General features: G+C 39.4%; 1 protein-coding gene across 5 annotated transcripts in view; it reads right to left on the reverse strand.

Annotated features, from left to right (window-relative positions):
- Positions 1–12,041, reverse strand: part of dlg3 (discs large MAGUK scaffold protein 3) — a 418,354-nt gene extending 406,313 nt beyond the window's left edge. Inside the window, exons 1-2 of one of the 5 annotated variants that reach the window (XM_033030629.1) lie at positions 11,601–11,687; positions 5,163–5,294 (exon numbers count right to left, since the gene is read on the reverse strand). Coding sequence is in view for 4 of the 5 variants with exons in the window: in XM_033030627.1 (XP_032886518.1) it covers positions 5,163–5,294; positions 11,840–11,855 (148 nt within the window). In the remaining variant the exon portion in view is untranslated. Of the gene's footprint in view, positions 1–5,162; positions 5,295–11,600; positions 11,688–11,839 lie in introns of those variants that run through there. The other 4 variants (XM_033030627.1, XM_033030625.1, XM_033030624.1 and 1 more) reach the window with 4 other exon arrangements.
- Positions 12,042–19,605: the final 7,564 nt, after the last annotated feature.

Below are 19,605 nucleotides of genomic sequence, written 5' to 3' on the forward strand. Positions count from 1 at the left end.
GAAATGGCGGAGGATTATGTGTTGTATTTGCCGGCTGGTGGGGTGAAAGGTGAGGACCAGAGGGACTCTGCCCTTGTTGCGTGTGCGGGGATGGGGAGAGAGAGCAGTGTTACGGGGTATGGATGAGACCCTGGTGTGAGCCTCATCTATGGTAGACATCGGAGAAATAAATCAGTTTTGGCAAGACAAAAATAACTTCATTGGATGATTATATATTTAAAATATGACAAGTAGTAAACGATCTACAATACAATTTGCAAGTTATGTTTTAATCAAAACAACTTGTTTAATACCATTAAAAAAGCAGATCGAAGAATCGCAAATTAAATTCAAATGTTACAGCCAACAGCATCAATTTCAAACTGTTCCCATTTTACGCTATGGGAAGCATCAAAATAATTCCTGTATATCATTATAAAATGGATTTATTAAAATGAAAAATGCAATTTTACAAAGCATTGGTTAGCCTGCACCGGGAGTATTGTGTGCTGTTCTGGTCACTGCATGATAAGAAGGATGTGACTGGGCTAGAGAGAGCGCAGAGAAAGTTGCCTGGATAGGAGGACTCTAGTTATGGGGAGAACTCCGACCAGTGCTGCCGCCAGGACAACAGACCTTTATGGCAAAGTTAAAACTCTATACCACCTTTTCATATTGGAATGCCACATTAAGTTAGCTGTAATCTAATAAGGCCGCATCCAAGAAACTTCAATTAGACATACATCAAAATGTAGATTATTTTGTTAAAATAGCCCTCTTGACTTACTTTTTTTTATTGTGGCCGTCAGTCGGGGAGGATTATTTTGTTGAATCTTCTTTTAGTCTTTAGTATTTTAAATACGTTCATTTTAAGATTAAAATAAAATAATAAAAGACAAACAAAAACATACTAATAAAAATAAAAGGATTTGTTCTACAAAATTTGGATTAATTCAAAAGGCCGCACTAAATGGCCTAGAAGGCCGCAGGTTTCCCCACCCCTGCACAGTATATACAGTAATGTTAACAATGTTTGACTGTAATCACACAAAATGACGCTGGAAACATGGCGACTCTTGCGTACTGTCTCATTATAATTGACTATTCTTGTACTTTTGTTGTACATAATTTCTAATTTACTTTTCTTGTACTATTCTTGTACTTTAGTACTCAAGTATGATTGTGCCTATGTACAGTAAGATTTTTTTTTACTGAACTGTATGAAGGTACATGTGACATTAAAGTACCACTAAACCCATTAGGTACCACTGATCCCCAGCCTGGTCATTCCTTCTTCTTTCTGCTCCCATCAGTCAGAAGGTACAGAAGCTTGAAAACATGCACCACCAGACTCGGGAACAGCTTCTTCCCCTCTCTTACCAAGCATCTGAATGGTCCTTCCATAAATGAGGGTATTAGGAATTGGCCATTGAACTTTCTCTATGGATCTGATTTCCAATGCCGAGAATTATATTTTGCGCTTTATATCTTCCCCTTTGCTTTCATTATGGTAATTGAGTTAGAATTCATTGTATTTATGTATAGTATTATCTGATCTGTTTGGATAGCATGCAAAACAAAGCTTTTAACTATACCTTAGTATACAGGACATGACAATAATGAACCCAAAACTAAAAATAGAGAGAGAGCTGCAAATACTCAGTGGGTTAGGTCACATTTTCCGGGAAGAGAACAAAGCTAATGTTTCAGAATGAAAACCCTTCATCAGAAGTGTATGGCCTCAAGCTTCTCAATACCATCCCAAATGATCCCACACTATTTTGATGAAGGATCTTCAACCTGAAACATTAAACATAGAAACATAGAAAATAGGTGCAGGAGTAGGCCATTCGGCCATTCGAGCCTGCACCGCCATTCAATACGATCATGGCTGATCATCCAACTCACCACTCTCTGTGTGAAAAATGTTTTTCTCATCTCAGTCCTAAAAGATTTCCCCTTTATCCTTAAACTGTGACCCCTTGTCCTGGACTTCCCCAACATCGGGAACAATCTTCCTGCATCTAGCTTGTCCAACCCCTTAAGAATTTTGTAAGTTTCTATAAGATCCCCCCTCAATCTTCTAAATTCTAGCGAGTACAAGCCGAGTCTATCCAGTCTTTCTTCATATGAAAGTCCTGACATCCCAGGAATCAGTCTGGTGAACCTTCTCTGTACTCCCTCTATGGCAAGAATGTCTTTCCTCAGATTTGGAGACCAAAACTGTACGCAATACTTCAGGTGTGGTCTCACCAAGACCCTGTACAACTGCAGTAGAACCTCCCTGCTCCCTATACTTAAATCCGTTTGCTATGAATGCTAACATACCATTCGCTTTCTTCACTGCCTGCTGCACCTGCATGCCTACTTTCAATGACTGGTGTACCATGACACCCAGGTCTCGTGCATCTCCCCTTTTCCTAATCGGCCACCATTCATTCAGATATTAGTTGTGTCTCTTCATAAGTTCATAAGTTATAGTAGCAGAATTGGGCCATTCGTCCCATCGAGTCTACTCCACCATTCAATCATGGCTGATCTATCCTTTGTTCTCAACCCCATTCTCCTGCCTTCCTCCCAGAAGCCCTGACCCCGGTACAAATCAAGAATCTGTCAATTTCCGCCTTAAAAATATCCATTGACTCCTTTCACAGATGCACCCTGACTGGCTGAGTATTTCCAGAATTTCCTGGTTTTATTTCACAGAGTTTTCACACGGTAAATCAGTTTTTGTTTTTAAAAATTGATCACACATTTTTCAATACAGTTCACAGGAAAGCTGGAAATTCTAAGTGTTCAGTAGCTTTCCAACCAACAGTTACTGCACAGCCTTCTATCAATCACAGTTGTTATTCATCATCATTCTTTCCTATCCTACTAAATATTTCCAATTTTTTCGAAGTCAAACCAGCCAACATATGTGGACCCAGACTTCCTTCCACCTTAAAGCTATTAACTGAATAATTCTTCAGGCTTGAATATTCTCCACGTTACACAAACCACTCCAGTAAAACTGCCACATAGAGTGTTAATATTGTCAATGCCAGCTTGGAGGCAGTTTAAATTCCTTATTTCTTTTTAAGCGGTTTGTTGTAAACTCATCAGCTAAAGTCAGATAATACAGTAGTTATACTTGCCTTTAATTTTCAAGGATTATGTACTGAGGCAAGATTTTAATTACTGGTAAATAAAAGACGACACAAAATACTGGAGTAACTCAGAGGGTCAAACCTGGAGAACATTTCACTACATGGATCTAGAATTACAGCTGTACAGCTGGGATACAGGCCCTTGGACCCACTCATCCATGCTGACCAAGATGCCCCATCTATGCCATTGTAGGTTTATATTGCCACACGTACAATGAAAAGCTCTATTTTGCATAAGATTCAATCAAGACAGATAATGTTATACATTAATCCAATCAAACCAACACTCAGGTACAATAATAATAACATTTGCCTCAGTTTGGCCCATATCTCTCTAAACCTTTCCTATCAATATACCTGTCCAAATGTCTTTTATATGTTGTTATAGTACCGGTCTCAACCTACTTCCTCTGGCAGTACGTTTCATATACCCAACACCATTTGTGTAATAAAAGATGCCCCTCAGATTGCTATTAAATCTTTCCCCTCTACCTATGCCCTCTAGTTCTTGAATCCCTTACCATGAGAAAGAGACCCTGTGCATTCATCCTATCTATTCCCCTCATAATTGTATGCACATCTATAACATCACCCACAAGTGTGCAGCTCTGGTCACCTAGCTGTATGATGGATGCATTAAGTCTTCGGAAGTAGAAGGTAGTGTAACCTTATTGAGGTGTATCCTTTTTCCTAGGGTAGGGGATTCTAAAATGAGAGGGTAGAGGATTCTAAAACATAAGGTAAGAAGGGAGAGATTTAAGAAGGATGTTAGGGACAGCTTTTTCTCTCAAAGGCAGGGTGCAACTTTTTCCCTCAGGGCAGCTTTTTCCTCAATGTATATGGAACAAGCTTTCAGAGGAAGCTATAGAAGCATATATAATGACTTTTAAAAGACATTTGGATGGATATATGGATAGAAATATTAGAGAGCTGAGGGCTAAATGCAGGTAAATAGAACCAGCCCAATGCACTGGCATGATCGTCATGGACGAGGTGGCCCAAAGGGCTGTATCCAAACTGTACAGCTCTGCAACTCTACGACTAGGACATCCCTCAGCCTTCTGTGCTCCACGGAATAAAATACTAGCTTACCCAAACTCTCCCTGTAGTTCAGACCCTCGAGCCAGGACAACATCCTCATAAATCTTCTCTGTACTCTTTCCAACTTAATAGCCACTTTCCTATAGTAGGGTGAGCAAAACCAAACACAAAGCTCCAAATGTGGTCTCACTAACTTTGCGTACAACAGTAACATAATGTTCCAACTTCTATACTCAATTGCCTGAATGATGAAGGCCAGTGAGCCAAAAGCCTTCTTCACCACCCTATCAATTTGCCATGCCATGTTCAGGGAACGATGTACCTGTACTCTGAGATCCTTCTGCTCTACAAGACTTCCCGGGGCCCTACTATTCACTGTGAAGTTCCTACCCTGGTTTGACTTTCGTAAATGCAACACCTTGCAGTTATCTGCATTAAACTCCATTACCTATTCCTCCGTCCATTTGCCCAACTAATCAAAATCCTGTTGCAATTTTTGATAACCATCTTCATTATCTGTGGTACCAACTATTGTATTGTAACTAGCAAACTTATTAATTATGCCTTATTAATCATGTCAAATATCAAATTGTGAATTTTGCAAGAAAGACAGTGTGTGCTAACAGCAGCTAAGGTTCACATACCAGATTTAAAATGGCCGATCCTAGGAAAGATTAACGTAGCAAAGTCAGGATAATGGAGGTATTGCACTAGGACGCAAAGAGGAAGCAGCAGCAGTAACGAGTCTCAAGAGTCAGAACAACCAGTTCCTCATCTGATCTTCTAACATCATGTTTTAATCCTCACACATAACAGGGTGACTATACAAGTGAAACGGACATAACATTAAGTAAATAAATCAACTTTCTCACTCATCCAGATAAATAAATTGCACTGAATCGTGGAAAGGTTTGACAATAATTAATAAATTCGTACATTGCATTTAAATTCTAATTTGAAAGTAACATTTAAACATGTAGCAGGAAGTGTTACCTAACAGTGCTTGGAACAAGTCACTACTGAAAATGTTGGAGACTTTCCCAATTGCTGCTCGAAGCTGCCCTTCCTCTGGGTCTGGAAGAGTACTGTAGTACTCCCTCAGTAGTTCCACTGCACGCTCAGTGTCTACAAAACAAAAATCAATGGATATTCCATCTTATTCCATTTATTCAATATATGTACAGGATTTTCATTGGTGAAGGCTATTAAAATAACTTTTCAATATATCTTTTAATAGAATAAACAGTATTACAACATTCATTTAGTAACAAGACATTCTGGAAATGTGAAATAAAATGATTTTTTGGAAGAAATTACCCTGTATTTATCAGTGTCTGGAAGAAGAGAAGGATTGTGTCTCATAATTTCATGGGTTCCTTGATTTACAAATGGTTTCTTGTAAAACATTGCATTAAAAGAAAGTAAAAATTCTTAAATGAACAGTATGCTTCCAATTATTTCCAATGTAAAAATTCTGATTGTATTCCAGACTCAACAATCACAATAAAATACCCAAAATATTCAAATATACATCAACACAAGAAACCAAATTTTATCATTTGTCTTAATATCAGGTAAATCTTAAATTAAGACACTAAATACATAATAATGTGTATAATGCACCCTTACAGAGTAATCTTGGAAGAACTATACTGTCATCCAGGCTTTTTTGTTCAGCCTTATCACAAAGATTGGAATTTGCAGTCCCTGCTAGATAATGAAAGATTTAAGCTTAGTTACTCTCAGTTTTACCACCAAGGTGAAGAGCGTCATTCTTTAACTGCCTTAAAGCCTCAAGATTAACTTGCATGAAGAGCCCCATTTCGTCCATTTTAAACACTTGTTTAGAAGGGTAGGCATCTTCTTTGATGGTTCATTTCAAATGATATGTCACCAAAGGAACTGCATTTGCTACCTACCCCAAAGGACATAGTGCAGGTTTGCATCCTTATTGAAACATTTAATCTGGCCAGGGCTGGCTTTAAACATACGCCCCACTTCAAAAATTACAGCACACTCTCTTCCTCTTTCAAGTCGACGTACTGATTTTCCTAGATCACCAGGGGCACCAAACCAACTCTGGGGCACATGCACTTGATTCAGATCTTCTATTCACATACTTTGAATATCTTTGCTTTTCGGAGCACATGATGCACTTCCAAAGGTAACTATTTTATTTTGCCTGAATTGTTAAAGATTGTTTGTAAAAGTAAAGATTTGAAAAATCATGGACACATATCCAGAGAGTCAATTGTTTTAAAACAAAACATTGTAAATAGTACAAGGAATAGTTCCTTACAAATGTTCGATTTATAATATTTTGCTATCATATGACTGGTGCGCTTTTAATTTATGAAGCTATTTTGTGCTATTATGAATAGGCACTCGATTGATGGGAAAGACTGCACAGAAAGCATTTTGCTCAATGTTTTTGATTGATGGCATTTTGCTTAACAAAAACATTTTCCAGGAATTCATCCTTTATGCATGTCAAGGAATTGCTGCACGTTCCTGAGGAATGTGAACTGGATAGATTCTGTGAGGATGTTTCCCCGGGTGAAACAGTCCAGAACTATGGGTCAACATCTTTCTCTGAGGTTTGTTGATCCTTGAAATTCTTTGCACACATTAAACACATTCAAAACTTGGTCTTTCATGCTGTTACCAAACTGAAATGCTTGACAAGTTGAGATAGTCCTCAAAAAAATTACGGAGGTCAGATAATGGAGATCTTTAAGATGATGAAAACTTATAGGATAAATTGTATTAAATTGCTTTCACTGGTTACTGATAAAAAAACATCAGCTTCTATCAACCTCTTCCCCATCGCTTCTTTTAAGAAAATGACAGATCTGCTGTTCATTTACACTTTACTTTTTATTTATATCACAATATTATATTTAACATAGTTAATGTGGAAAAAACTGAGAACAGTAACATCACATTCAAGTTAAAAATAAGAGGATACTCATGACGGGTAGTGTTCACAACTCTCTTAATGAGCTAAGACACCTACGCATGAAGCTATTTTTCTACCCCAGCAATTCACAATACAAGTCCTCTGAACACGTGAAGGTTTTCACGCAAATCAATTATGTATGTGGACTTTGGTTCCAAAGCAACCTACCCATTAACCAGTCTACAATTAAAGGGCCTGTCCCACTTAGGCGACTTTTTCGGCGACAGCTGGAAAATAGGCTGTCGCCACACGGTCGCGGGGTGACGCGGCGTGACACCTGTATTGTCGAGAGCTGTTGCCTCAAGTGTCGTGGCCTTTTTGTTGTCGCCGCATGGTTTTCAAAAGTTCAAAACCTCTCGGCGACAGTTAGCTTGATGTTGCGTGACTTCTCCTGGCATAGGTTGCTGTAGGCTGTTGCCAGGTTGACAGTCTGATGTTGGCTGTCACTGGGTACTGACTTCGGTAAATTCAAGTGGTGGCAGCCTACATCATGCTACGTCAACCGGCGACAGTATCGGCGTCTCGAGAAGTCACGTTGCGTCATTTGAAAAAAAGTGCACCTTTCCGCCTGACTTCAGTTGACGCTGTCAGGGTCATAGCTTGTCACGGGCTGACATAGGTTGACGTAGGCTGTCGTCTATATCGTCGTAGGCTGTCGTGGGTGTTGTCGTGGGTTGATGTCGTGTGTCGCAAAGAATTGGGACGCCGGTTGACGTAGCTTGTCGTAGCTTGACGTCGACTAGATGGCAGCCTGTCGTAGACATTGTCGTAGGGGGCCGGTTTCTCTTCGTCACACCATGACAGTGACTGTCGCCGAAAAAGTCGCCTAAGTGGGACAGGCCCTTTAGGGGTATGAAGATGAAGTTGTGGAGCTAAAAGTAACATTGTGTCAAGGTTCCTGGGGCTGGCATTTCAACGTTCATTTCTGGTCTCACATCCATGGTAATTAAGAAATGGTCATGGATGGGCTGAAATTGCCCCTTTCTATGCTGCCTGGAAATATGGGAGCATTCTAAAATGTTTTCCAGACTGGGTTTAGGTGAAGGGGTAAAGGTTTAATAGGAACCTAAGGGATAACTTTGTACATGGAGGTTGGAGGGTGTATGTAACGAGCTGCCGGAGGAGGTAATAAAGGCAGGAGGTGTCACACTTTTAAGAAACATTTGGACAGGTACATGGATAGGTTTAGAAAAATATGGGCCAAGCCCAGGCAAGTGGGACTAATGGAGATAGGACATGTTGGTAGGTGGGGGCAAGTTTGGGCCGAAGGGCTTGTTTCCACACTTATAACTCTATGACTAAACATTTGTATAGAATTAAATACTTTGAAAAGATAAAATCATGTACAAATCCACTGCATTTCTTAACTTTTTCTCAAATACTTAAGAATAGTATTCATAAGGAATAGGGGTGGAAGTAGGCCATTTGGCCCATCAATTCTACTCCGCCATTCAATTGTGGCTGATCTATCTCTCCCTTCTAACCCTGTCTTCTCCCCAGAACCTCTGACACCTGTACTAATCAAGAATCTCTCTATCTCTGCCTTAATAATATATCCACTGACTTGACCTCTACAGCCTTCTGTGGCCAGAATTCCACAGATTCACCACCCTCTGACTGAAGCAATTTCTCCTCACCTCCTTCCTACAAGAATGTCCTTTAATTCTGAGGCTATGACATCTAGTTCTAAACTCTCCCACTAATGGAAACATTGTGCATTATTAGATCACTAAGAAGTGATAAGAATCTGTCAGGGTATCTTATATTGACATCGAGGCAAGCTGTAGTGCAGTGAGAATACCATTTTCCTCCAAAATCTTTACTCATCCACATTTTTTCTTAACTTTTGTATTCACTTTGGCTTACACTATGATGGAATCCCTTTTTAAGCTTTCAATTCCATCTCCCCTTCCCTTTTTCTCTTCTCAGCAATGATGATTAATAACCGTCGAGGACACTTCGAATAAAGCTATATTTCTATTAAAACTACCACTCCAAGAAGTTATTAATGGTTCTTACCTTCTCGTTTCGAATTTGGCATTAAATGCCCTGTAGAGTTACTTGCAGAGCAGTGATTTTGGAACATTGTTTTATCGACCTAGTTTAGTACCATGGCCTTTACTAAAAACCTTAACAATCATTTATTTATACCCATTTACACAAAAAATAAATACATTTATAAATGCAGATTTAAATCTGTTAAAAATAACTCCTGTTATTATCTTAGAAAATGTCAGATTTAGAGAGCAATCGTCATATTTGTTACCTGCACAAACACAAAATGCGTGCTATCTTAAGATCGCTTATGCAACGTTCAAGGCTTTCTAGATCCAATTTACAGCAGCCAAAGAAGCAAAGTCAAACCAATATGGGTCCTGGGCTGATCTGAAACAACTTTCAGAGGGAAACGTGAAACAAAAATTTTATAGTGGAGAAAATATTCACCTTTCTCTCCTGCATACATTTCATTTATAAATTTAGTAAATAAGAACAACTACAACAGAATTCAAGGGAAACGTGAAACATAAATTTTACAGTGGAGAAAATATTCTCCTTTCTTTCTTGCATACATTTAGTTTATAAATTTAGTAAATGAGAACTCTCAACAGAATTCCAATTGAACAAAGACTCCCATTTTCAACCTGAGAAACCTCCCTGCTACCTTACACTTTACTACTTACCCTTCATCTTCCTATCTCTGTCATCATAACCTCCTTAAGAAGTCACTTATTAAGTAAAAGCTGAACTACTCAGAAAGCCAAACAGCATCTGGGAAGCCGAACAAGGTAATTTGGTTATTGAAACGTGGAGCCAAAGGAAGAGCAAAATGTAAGGTGGCTGCAATCAGGTTTCAGGTAGGGGAAAATAAAGGATAAAAGGGATGATTGTGCAAGGCAAAAGTGGGTGAGACCAATGAACATATCACAAAAGTGAAAATGGGAACAGTAAAAATGATTACGGAAGTTGTTAAACTCAAAGTTGACTACAGAAGACCTGGTGATGATAAAGCTTGTTTCTGAAACTAATGGTGGGCTTTATTAGAACAGTGTAGGTACAGATGAGATCAGAGTGGAAAAAGGATGGAAGATATAAGTACCAGGCAGAAAAATCTGAAACACGCATGTAAATTGAGCAGAAATATTCTGCAAACTGGTTTCACTGATGAGCATTTGATCTTTACAATGTAATGGAGACTTCAAGCTGAGTAGTAAACTAGTATATGAAATTGAAGATAGTAAAAGTAAATTGTTGTCTCACTTGAAACTACTGCTTTGAGCCCAGCACCATCGAAGTGATAAAATGAAGAGATTGCAACAAAGGTGACAAGGCAAGTGAGGAATGGCAAATATAATGATGTTGATGACTGGGGGAAGTTGTCCAACGTGTCTCAGAAGTTATATCCAACATTTGATGCTTTTATTTTAGGTTTCCGACACGCACAGTATTTCCTGGTGTATTCGATGAAATGCATTTTTTGTGAAATGCCACTGACTGTTCAAAATTAACATTCAATGCTTGCTAGTTTCTACCTGCACTATCAACTCCACCAACAGATTACACAAAAACAATCACTACAAGATAGACCTTGACCAATAAGGTTCTATAAATCAGCAATTGAATAATTAACCAAAATGATGATTCACATTAAACCAATTTCCATGTTGAGGGGATGGAGGGGTACATTTACGCCTTGAACTTGGATCCTGTTGTACAGAAATGTCAAAACATATGGGTATATATAAAATTATAGTGACATATGCTATTTTGATGGATGACTGGAAAGTGTAGCCAGACATTCCAACCCATATTGAGAAGTTATTAAACTTTTCAAATATGCTGTATTTTAGGTGAGACACTACGCCAAGGTTTGACTTCTTTCATGGGTTGAAATCAAACATCTCTTGTACTATTATTTGTATTGTACAAATTATTTTGTCTGTGCTATTATTTGGACCATGGGGCAAATCTTATTGCCCTGACCAATATCTATTTTTCAATCAACGTCATTCTAAAAGACCATTGGACGCTTTACTTTGCTGCTCTGTGCGTTAATTGGCTTCCACGTTCGTATATTTCAAGATAACATTTCAAAAAAGTACTTCATTAGCAGTAAAGCGCTTTGAAACGTCCTTAACTGGAGAAAGGTACACGTTTTCCTTACACCCACATAAGGTCCACTTGCAGTGCTCCAGCTGCCTGCTCTGCATGTTTTTCACATAAAAAAAACCCATATGTGTGCAGGCTGCTGGAAAATAACCCCGGGACCACATGGCCTTTCAAATTTAAAAAGGACAAAAACTTGGCTTTAATTGCGAGTTGTTTCTTCGTCCTCACACATGTTGACAGCTAGGTGAAACTTTAAAATCGATTCCGCCCCGGAGCATTGTCCAGCAATGCGCGTGCACGCATACTTCAACCAAAACCTGAAACGCAGCATATTAAAAACACACCATATATATAGTCAGTGTAACCTTAACGTCTGTGTTTGGAGCTAGAGGGGTGCTCTGGCGATTCCGTCACTAAGCATACTGCAGTCTTGGTTAGAGGATTTCAGTCCGAGACCGATGTTTTGTTTACATGAAGTAAAAACAAAGTACAACAAACTCGTCAGTTGCACTCGGGGAACACATCTTATCGAAGATAACAAGCATGCGTGGCACGGAGAGCGTTCACGACAGGTATTATATAAGCATGCTGCACAGCACCGCACCTCGTCTGTGAACCATTGTTGAGTGGCAATCCTTTCTTTACACTCGATGCCTCTGCTGCCCCATTACCGCCAGTCACAGAGCGAGCGAGCCAGCCAGCCAGCGACTGCGAGTCCAGGGCACTCAGCTCAGCTCAGCACGGCCACTGTGCGAGCTTCGTGAAGTGCTCCCCGTTGGCGCGTTGCTCCGAATGGCGCTACTCCGCCTGGGCTGCTCTCCTAGTTCTTCAGCGATTTGGCCGAACCCGCGATTGCCGCACTGAGAGGAGCTCCAGCGAAAACAACACCAGACTCGGAAATATCAGGCCAGGCGCAAGGCAGATAACATGAAGATAAACCGAGAGGGGTTCAGCAGGTAAGTAAGTGTGCATTCATTCCGAGGCACAGATTGGGAAAGGATGGTCTAGTGTAAGAAAGAGGAATCATTGAAAAGTAACTACCCAATGAGCGAAGCAAAAACAGTGAGAATGTACTCGCCTATCACACGGACTAGTTGAGTCAGTAGCATAGATGTGATTAAGATACACGGCAAAGAGTAGATACATATATCGATGGGGTGAGACTAACCAAAATGGGTTTTGGGACATAATCACCAGGATGAGCTGCAAATAAAACTCCGTAAAAGAAATGAAGTAAAGAGTGCCATACAAATAGACAATGACAGTGGGCAATGAAACAAACTGAGATTGCGAAATATAATGTCAAAAGGACACGGATGAAAGGAAAGCCAGTGAACCATTGTCAACCAGTGAATCTCACACTCCGAACAACCCTAAACAGTGGATTGTTATTTCCATGGAGAACATCAACTCTTGGATCTCGCACAGATTTTTATACAGCAGTGCACCAAGCAGTCTTGGATGTTCCAGAAGATGGACATATTAATATATCACAATCAAATAAATTATATAATTTATTTACATTTATTGTATGATACATTTATGTGCTACATTTAACACAAATATGTAATCACTAATATATAACACAAAACGCATTGGTAATGGAAAGCAGGAGGAATTGAATTATCTCTGACAATATTGGATGACCCAAAGGCAGTCGTGAGGAACAAACCTGGCTCAGGCAGGATGGAGACGAGATAAGAAGACAAACAAATGAAAGGAACATTGGTTGATCTGATACCGAAACATTTTTGGCAAAGATAAAAGGATAATGAATATACATTTAGGCAAAATTAAAATGGAAGAATCGATTCAGAGGAAGAGTTTACAGAAAAGATTCCGACCAAATTTTTATATATATGTCATGAAAAATATGCCATGTAGCCAACTGGGGAACAAGCTGCCCTGGATATTTATCTTGCAATTTCCTGGTCTACTTTGCCAATTCACCGGAAAATAGATGGGAAAGCCAGAAGGAAAGGATTTATACAGTTAAAGAATCATGAGCACATGAATAAATATTCAGAAGTTATTTGAAAATTAAATTAATTAATTAAAAGTTCAAGGAAAAAATGTCCATCCATTGCCAACCAAGGAGCTTGGTATAAACACTGGAATAAAAGAGGTGTGTCATGTTGTGAGAAAGATAGGAAGCCAGGAGATGGAAATATTTTTAAAAGCAACAATAAAGGGTGCAGCATAATGGCACATCTGCCTCGGTGTCAGAGAGCCGACTGCAATCCTGACCTCTGGTGTTGTCTGTGTGGAGTTTGCACGTTTTGACTGACTGCATGGGTTTCTTCTGGGTGTTCTGGTTTTCTCCAATATCTCAAAAACATGTGGGTTTGTAGGTTAATTGCCTTCTGTAAATTGCCCTTAGTGTGTAGAGAGTGGATGTGAAAGTGGGCCAACATTGAACCAGTGTGAATGGGTGATTGATGGTCAGCATAGACTCAGTGGGCCAATGGGACTATTTATACCGTGTACCATTCAATCAATTCATAAGAGCACTAGGTTAGATTATTGGAGTAAATTAGCAAGGAATGTAAAAAAAAAGTGTTTCTTCAACTTTGTAAACAGAACAAATATAAATTGATGTTTAAACCCAGTCCGAGAAAAGCAACGGCAAGATAAATTACTATGTAGAATAAAGATACAAATGATACATTAAACAAATATTTGAGATTACATTGTTGGATTGAAAGTCCATCCATGACTTACCCATTCATGTGCTATTCCTGAAGCCTTTGGTGACCCTGCTGGACTCCTGATTGTCTTGCATAGTACTCATTGAAACATACAAATGTCATACAGGTCCAAGTAAATTTGATTTTGTCTTTTGATTGAGGTCTATAGAACCAGGGAATACAGTTTCAAAATAAGATGTCAGCTGTTAAGGGCTGGGTTGAATAGAAGTTTCTACACCCAGAGAGCAATCATCTTTGGAAATTTCTGCCCATCAATTTATTCTTCATGCAATTTCAGGTTTAATTCATCTCCTCTGCAATATTTGTTATATTTTAGCGTTTATCAGCTTTCGGCTGACTTGGAATGCCGCCCGCTCTTTCTCTGAAAGGTTAAATGCTCATTTCTAACTTTTCTCAGTTCTAATGAAAGGTTAATGTTCTGAAACACTAACTCTATTTCTCTCTCCACAGATGCTGATTGTCATGCTGGGTATTTCCAGCATTTGGTCATGTGACTACCCCCACACATACCTATAATACCTGATACTTTGAAATCCTTGCAGTCTAGTTTGCTCACTATGAAAATGTGTAGATATACTTTGACCAAGAGGGAAAAGCTAAGCACAATATTTCCTACCCACTATTATCCCCACATTGCAGTCAAAGCCAAATACCATGTCCTTCCCAGGCACTCATTCAGTTAGAAGCCTCTCAGTACTTAGTGGTCCTGGTGTACCATAGTCTTGTTATACACGGATCACTGAAAGAGGAGGCTATTGCTGATGCATATATCACAAAGATGAAGCTCCTGCAATGTGACAAAGGATTGATGAGGAACCCCCATCAGCAAGCCACTGATTAGAAGGTAAACTGCTCATTGATCTCTGTTTGATTTTGGCAAGTGGCAGCTGAAAAGATCTGGTCACTGTGTCTGAATTTGCTGCAGACTACAGAATAAATATAGCAGAATTGGAAGGGACCAAAGAACTCAATCACATGGATTTAAAGTATTTATTTATTAATTGATGAAAATATTGGAGAAATAAGCGAGTTCGGTATATCAACTGCGCGTGCCCAGGTCATAGGTCATTCGCGATAATCATTCTCACCAGGTGAGCTGCTGCGTGTATACAGACCTGCGTTTCATCTGTATTTTCTAGTTTTGCTTCTTCGAGGTAAGAAAATACTGCTTTCAAAACCATTAACTAGGTGTACTTATGGTTCATTTGTACAACACTACGATGATTTTGTTGGTTTTATTGCTTTATGCTTCGGAAAGTATAATGGTTATACCAGTGTCTCAAACTAACTGTTATGTTCAGTAGACATAATATTGTTTCAAATAATATTATGTCTACTGAACATAGTAGTTAGTTTGAGACACTTGTATAACAGTTATACGCTCATTGCAGTCATTGGTGTGCCTAAGTAAAAACTTCGGCAAACAAACTTTTACAGTTTTCCGTGATATATTTGGATTTGTTCACTCCTTGCGGTATAGTAATGTAACTTTATCATTGGCAGTATGTAGGACATCAGCAGTAAGTGCGGTGATCATTCAGGTCGCATCGTGTTTTATTTTTTTAACTCAGCTGAAAATAAACAAACTGTTGGAAGAGACTCTCGCTCTCGCTACTGCTGTTGCATTATATACCCTTGTGGGTCCATCATTTACATGCCGCTGGAAAGTAAATCTCGCCCCACACTTCTCCACTCTCTCTCTCTCTCTCTCTCTCTCTCTCCTCACGAATAGCCACCCGCTACAATAGGCGGAATGGTCTTTTCTTTTGTTAATCCTGCCCGCAGCCTCTGATGGGGCCGGTTTCACAGACTTAACCGTGACCGACCGCATTTAACCAGGGCTCTGAAAACTCGGCATCTGATGGGGACGAGGAGGGTTCCAGAGGGAAGGCAGGGACAACTTAGAAACAACTTAGCAGCAGAGTGGCTCTGTTAATGGATTCATTCCACAGTGAGTTCAGTTCGGAAAGAACACACGCCGGTAGATCCGCGGCCACTGGTTCAGGAGATCGATCTAATTATTGACCAACAGGCGGTGGAATCCATCTGTGACAGACTCCACAGTGAGACATGTCCACAGGAGCGGGTGTTCACTCTGATCAATAACTCAGGCACGGTGAACTTCACAATGTAAAACCATCCCAGTCAAAACTGTCCCGGAGAACTGCATTGCCCAAGCACTGGGACAACTCTGGGCAAGGTCCCACTGATGGCAAGAACAACATTCTTGTTATTAAAAAAATACGCCTGCGGGCCGGATGATTTCGGGTTACGGACCGGATCCGGCCTGTGGGTCGTAGGTTGCTGACCCCCCTACCTCAACGGTACATTCACACCGCCTGTAGGTAAAGCAACAGCCCACATCACACTGATGCCTGCCTCAGATTAAATATTTTTACACATAAATTATGAATATAGATAAGAAAATGTTTCAAACACAAGTAATATTTTCTTATTCCAGTAGCAAACACATTAAGGATTAAATGAAAATAATAAATTCTTTAACTTTTTGAAAATCTCATAATTGCAGATTAATGAACTGAACTTGAACTGGGACTGTGTAGTGTGAACAGCAGAACAAGAAAGGAAGCTATTGAGTTGATAGAATTCTAGATTCATTAATTGGTAGAATAGTTAACAATTTATACACAGTTTATACAGCGCTTCATTCGCTTTTTTTCCCGAATGATCTTTGACAAATCCAATGATTCCTCGTGTTTATCAGAATACCGAACTCGCTTATTGATGAAACTGCAAACTAGGGTAAATCACCAGGACCTGATAATCTGCATCCATGTGTTCTGAGAAATAGATGTCATGTTAGTGAGTGCATTAATGGTCTTTGACTAAATTTGCCCATATTTTTGAAGTCCCAGTAAATAGAAAGTCACCATTAAGTCAGAAAGGAGGGACTGCGAAAACTATGAATGTCGCAGACTAGTTAGGCTCTTGTTGGCAAAATATTTAATCATTAAGAACATGGTGACAGCACCTGGAAATTAATAATATTGCGTAATGAACATAATTAGAAAGAAACATTTTTTTTCAAGGTTGTAACAGGCAGAATTAGTAAATGGATTTGGAAAAGGGAATTTTGAATAAACAAAACCTTACTGTCTTCAGGGGTTAGGCTTGGGGGAAGCAGTAACACATTAAAATGAATGAATGGATTGGTTAAAATGCAGAAAACAGTGGATTGATTTTTGTCGTTAGATTGGCAGACTGTTACTAGTGTGGTGCTAAAGGGATTAGTCTTGAGTCCACCACAGCTGTTTTAAATTTTATATTAATGATTTGCAGAAAATACTAACATCCATGTTTGCTAATTATAAAGAGGAAGATGGAAAAATCAGCAGGGTAGGAGGGCAGAAACACTGCAAATAAGTAAAATAAGGTTTAAGCGAGTGAGCAAAAAGATGGCCGACAATTGAAAATGGGTCAATGCAAGATTGGTTTGATATGAGGAAGAGAAAAGCAGTATTTTTTAAACACTGCAAGACAAGTAAATACTGATTAGTGAGGGATCTTGATGTCCAAGGCAAAGTAAATTGTGTAGCTAGAGCAAGCAATTAGTAAATCGTGATATACTCACCATTGAAGTGGGAATGTATTGTCTGAGATTAAACAGTACATTCTGTGAACATTTATGACAGTGCTATAGAAATACATTTGATTTATTTCATGTTATTATTGTATAAAAGCCCCTTGAACTTGCTCTGCCAATCGATGACATCATGACTGAACTGATCAAGCAATCTTTAGTTCTTTCTATTAAACAATATACTTACAAAAAATAAAAAAATAAATTGAAAGTGAACCATCTCACATTTTCTCACATTATACAGGTTTTGGCCTATTTACTTGACCTAAAAACATACCTTTTATATAAAAAAATACCAGAAGTGCTCAGCGAGTGAGGCAGCATCCATGTGCTGAGAAAGAGTCGACGTTTTAGGCAAATTACCCTTCGTCAAAGGAAACAAAATGAACAGCCACCAAGAATCAAAGGAGGAAAAAAAATAGGGCTCTTTAGACAGTTCATCCTCATTAAATAATTAATTGTAAAGGACGTGAGGATGGGACACTCCTAATATGCTGCAGTATTATCATGATTTTATGAAGTGCATCTAGCAGGATCAATAAGGAGGATCAAGTAAATCTAGTTTATCTGGATTTTAAAAGGCAAGGCACCACACAATGGTAATCCATAAGATAAAGGCTTACGGACTTGATTGATTGAAAAATACCGCATGGAAACGGGCCCTTCGGCCCACCCAGTCCATGCCAATCATCAATCACCCGTTCACACTAGTCCTGTTATCCCAGTTTCACATCTACTCCCTGAGCACTAGGGGCAATTTACAGAGGCCAATTAACCTACCAACTTGCATGTCAGTGGAATGTGTTAGGGAACCGGAGCATCCGGACACAGGGAGAACATACAAACTCCACAAAGACAACACCGTGTGTCAGGATCAAACTCGTCTCCCTGGTACTGTGAAGCAACAGCTCTACACAGCTGCACCACTGCTGTCTTGGTAACATATTAATAAGGCTAATGGTTAAACAGCTTCTGTTTTATTTGCATCGCTTTGCAAACTCAGTGTGCCTCACAATTTCCTTTCTTTGTAATGTGAGCAATTTTGGCTATAATAAATTTGGTCTCCTCATCTATATTTAGTTTAGTTTAGAGATACAGCGCGGAAACGGGCCCTTCCACCCACCGAGTCCTCACCGACCAGCGATCCCCACATATTACAATTTACAATTATACCAACCCATTAACCTACAAAACCTGTACGTCTTTGGAGTGTGGGAGGAAAGCGAAGATCTTTGAGAAAACGCATGCATTCACAGGGTGAATGTACAAACTCTGTACAGACAGCACTCTTAGTAAGGATCGAACCTGGGTCTCTGGTGCTGTAAAGCAGCAACTCAACCTATATACCACTGAGCCGCCCCAATGTTATTAAAAATAGACGGCAAATTGTTAATATTCCAAAGCTGAACTTTGTGGCATCCTATTAGTTACAGCTATCCAACTTGAAAATGAACCATTTATCTTGACTGCTTTCTGTATTTAAGCAATTATTTGTCCAAAGTAATATATTGTGTCTGACTCCATGTGGTTTTAGCTTGTGCAGGAACCTTTTGTTACTCTTCAATTACCCTTTCAAAGCCAACTGCATGGCATCCACGGTTTCCCATTTATCTACCTTGCAAATTACATTCACAAATTTGTCAAAGATTATTTTAATTTCATAAAGCCATGTTCAGTCTTCAGAAATATAACTCCGTATTCTGCTATTTCCATATGAGAGTGTGAGGAAGACTGGCGACAATTAGAAAGCCATATGTCTTCATCGAACGGTACAATATTCTGAGGAGTGTAAGGGGGAACAAAGTTATGATATCCAACTATAAATGGGTACGGGCAGAGTAGCATCTACAGCTGCATGAATTTCGTTTTAGCTTTTTATTCTAAAACTGATTCGACCCAGGCGATTGTCTTGAGAAGGTGTGTGTGTGTGTGTGTCCCTAGCCTGCCCAACCTCTCCCTATAGCTCAGGGAGAGGAGGGGGATAGAAAATAGGTGCAGGAGTAGACCATTCGGCCCTTCCAGCCTGCACCGCCATTCAATATGATCATGGCTGATCATCCA

The sequence above is a fragment of the Amblyraja radiata genome, chromosome 12, assembly GCF_010909765.2.
Source record: "Amblyraja radiata isolate CabotCenter1 chromosome 12, sAmbRad1.1.pri, whole genome shotgun sequence".
Taxonomy (NCBI): domain Eukaryota; kingdom Metazoa; phylum Chordata; class Chondrichthyes; order Rajiformes; family Rajidae; genus Amblyraja; species Amblyraja radiata.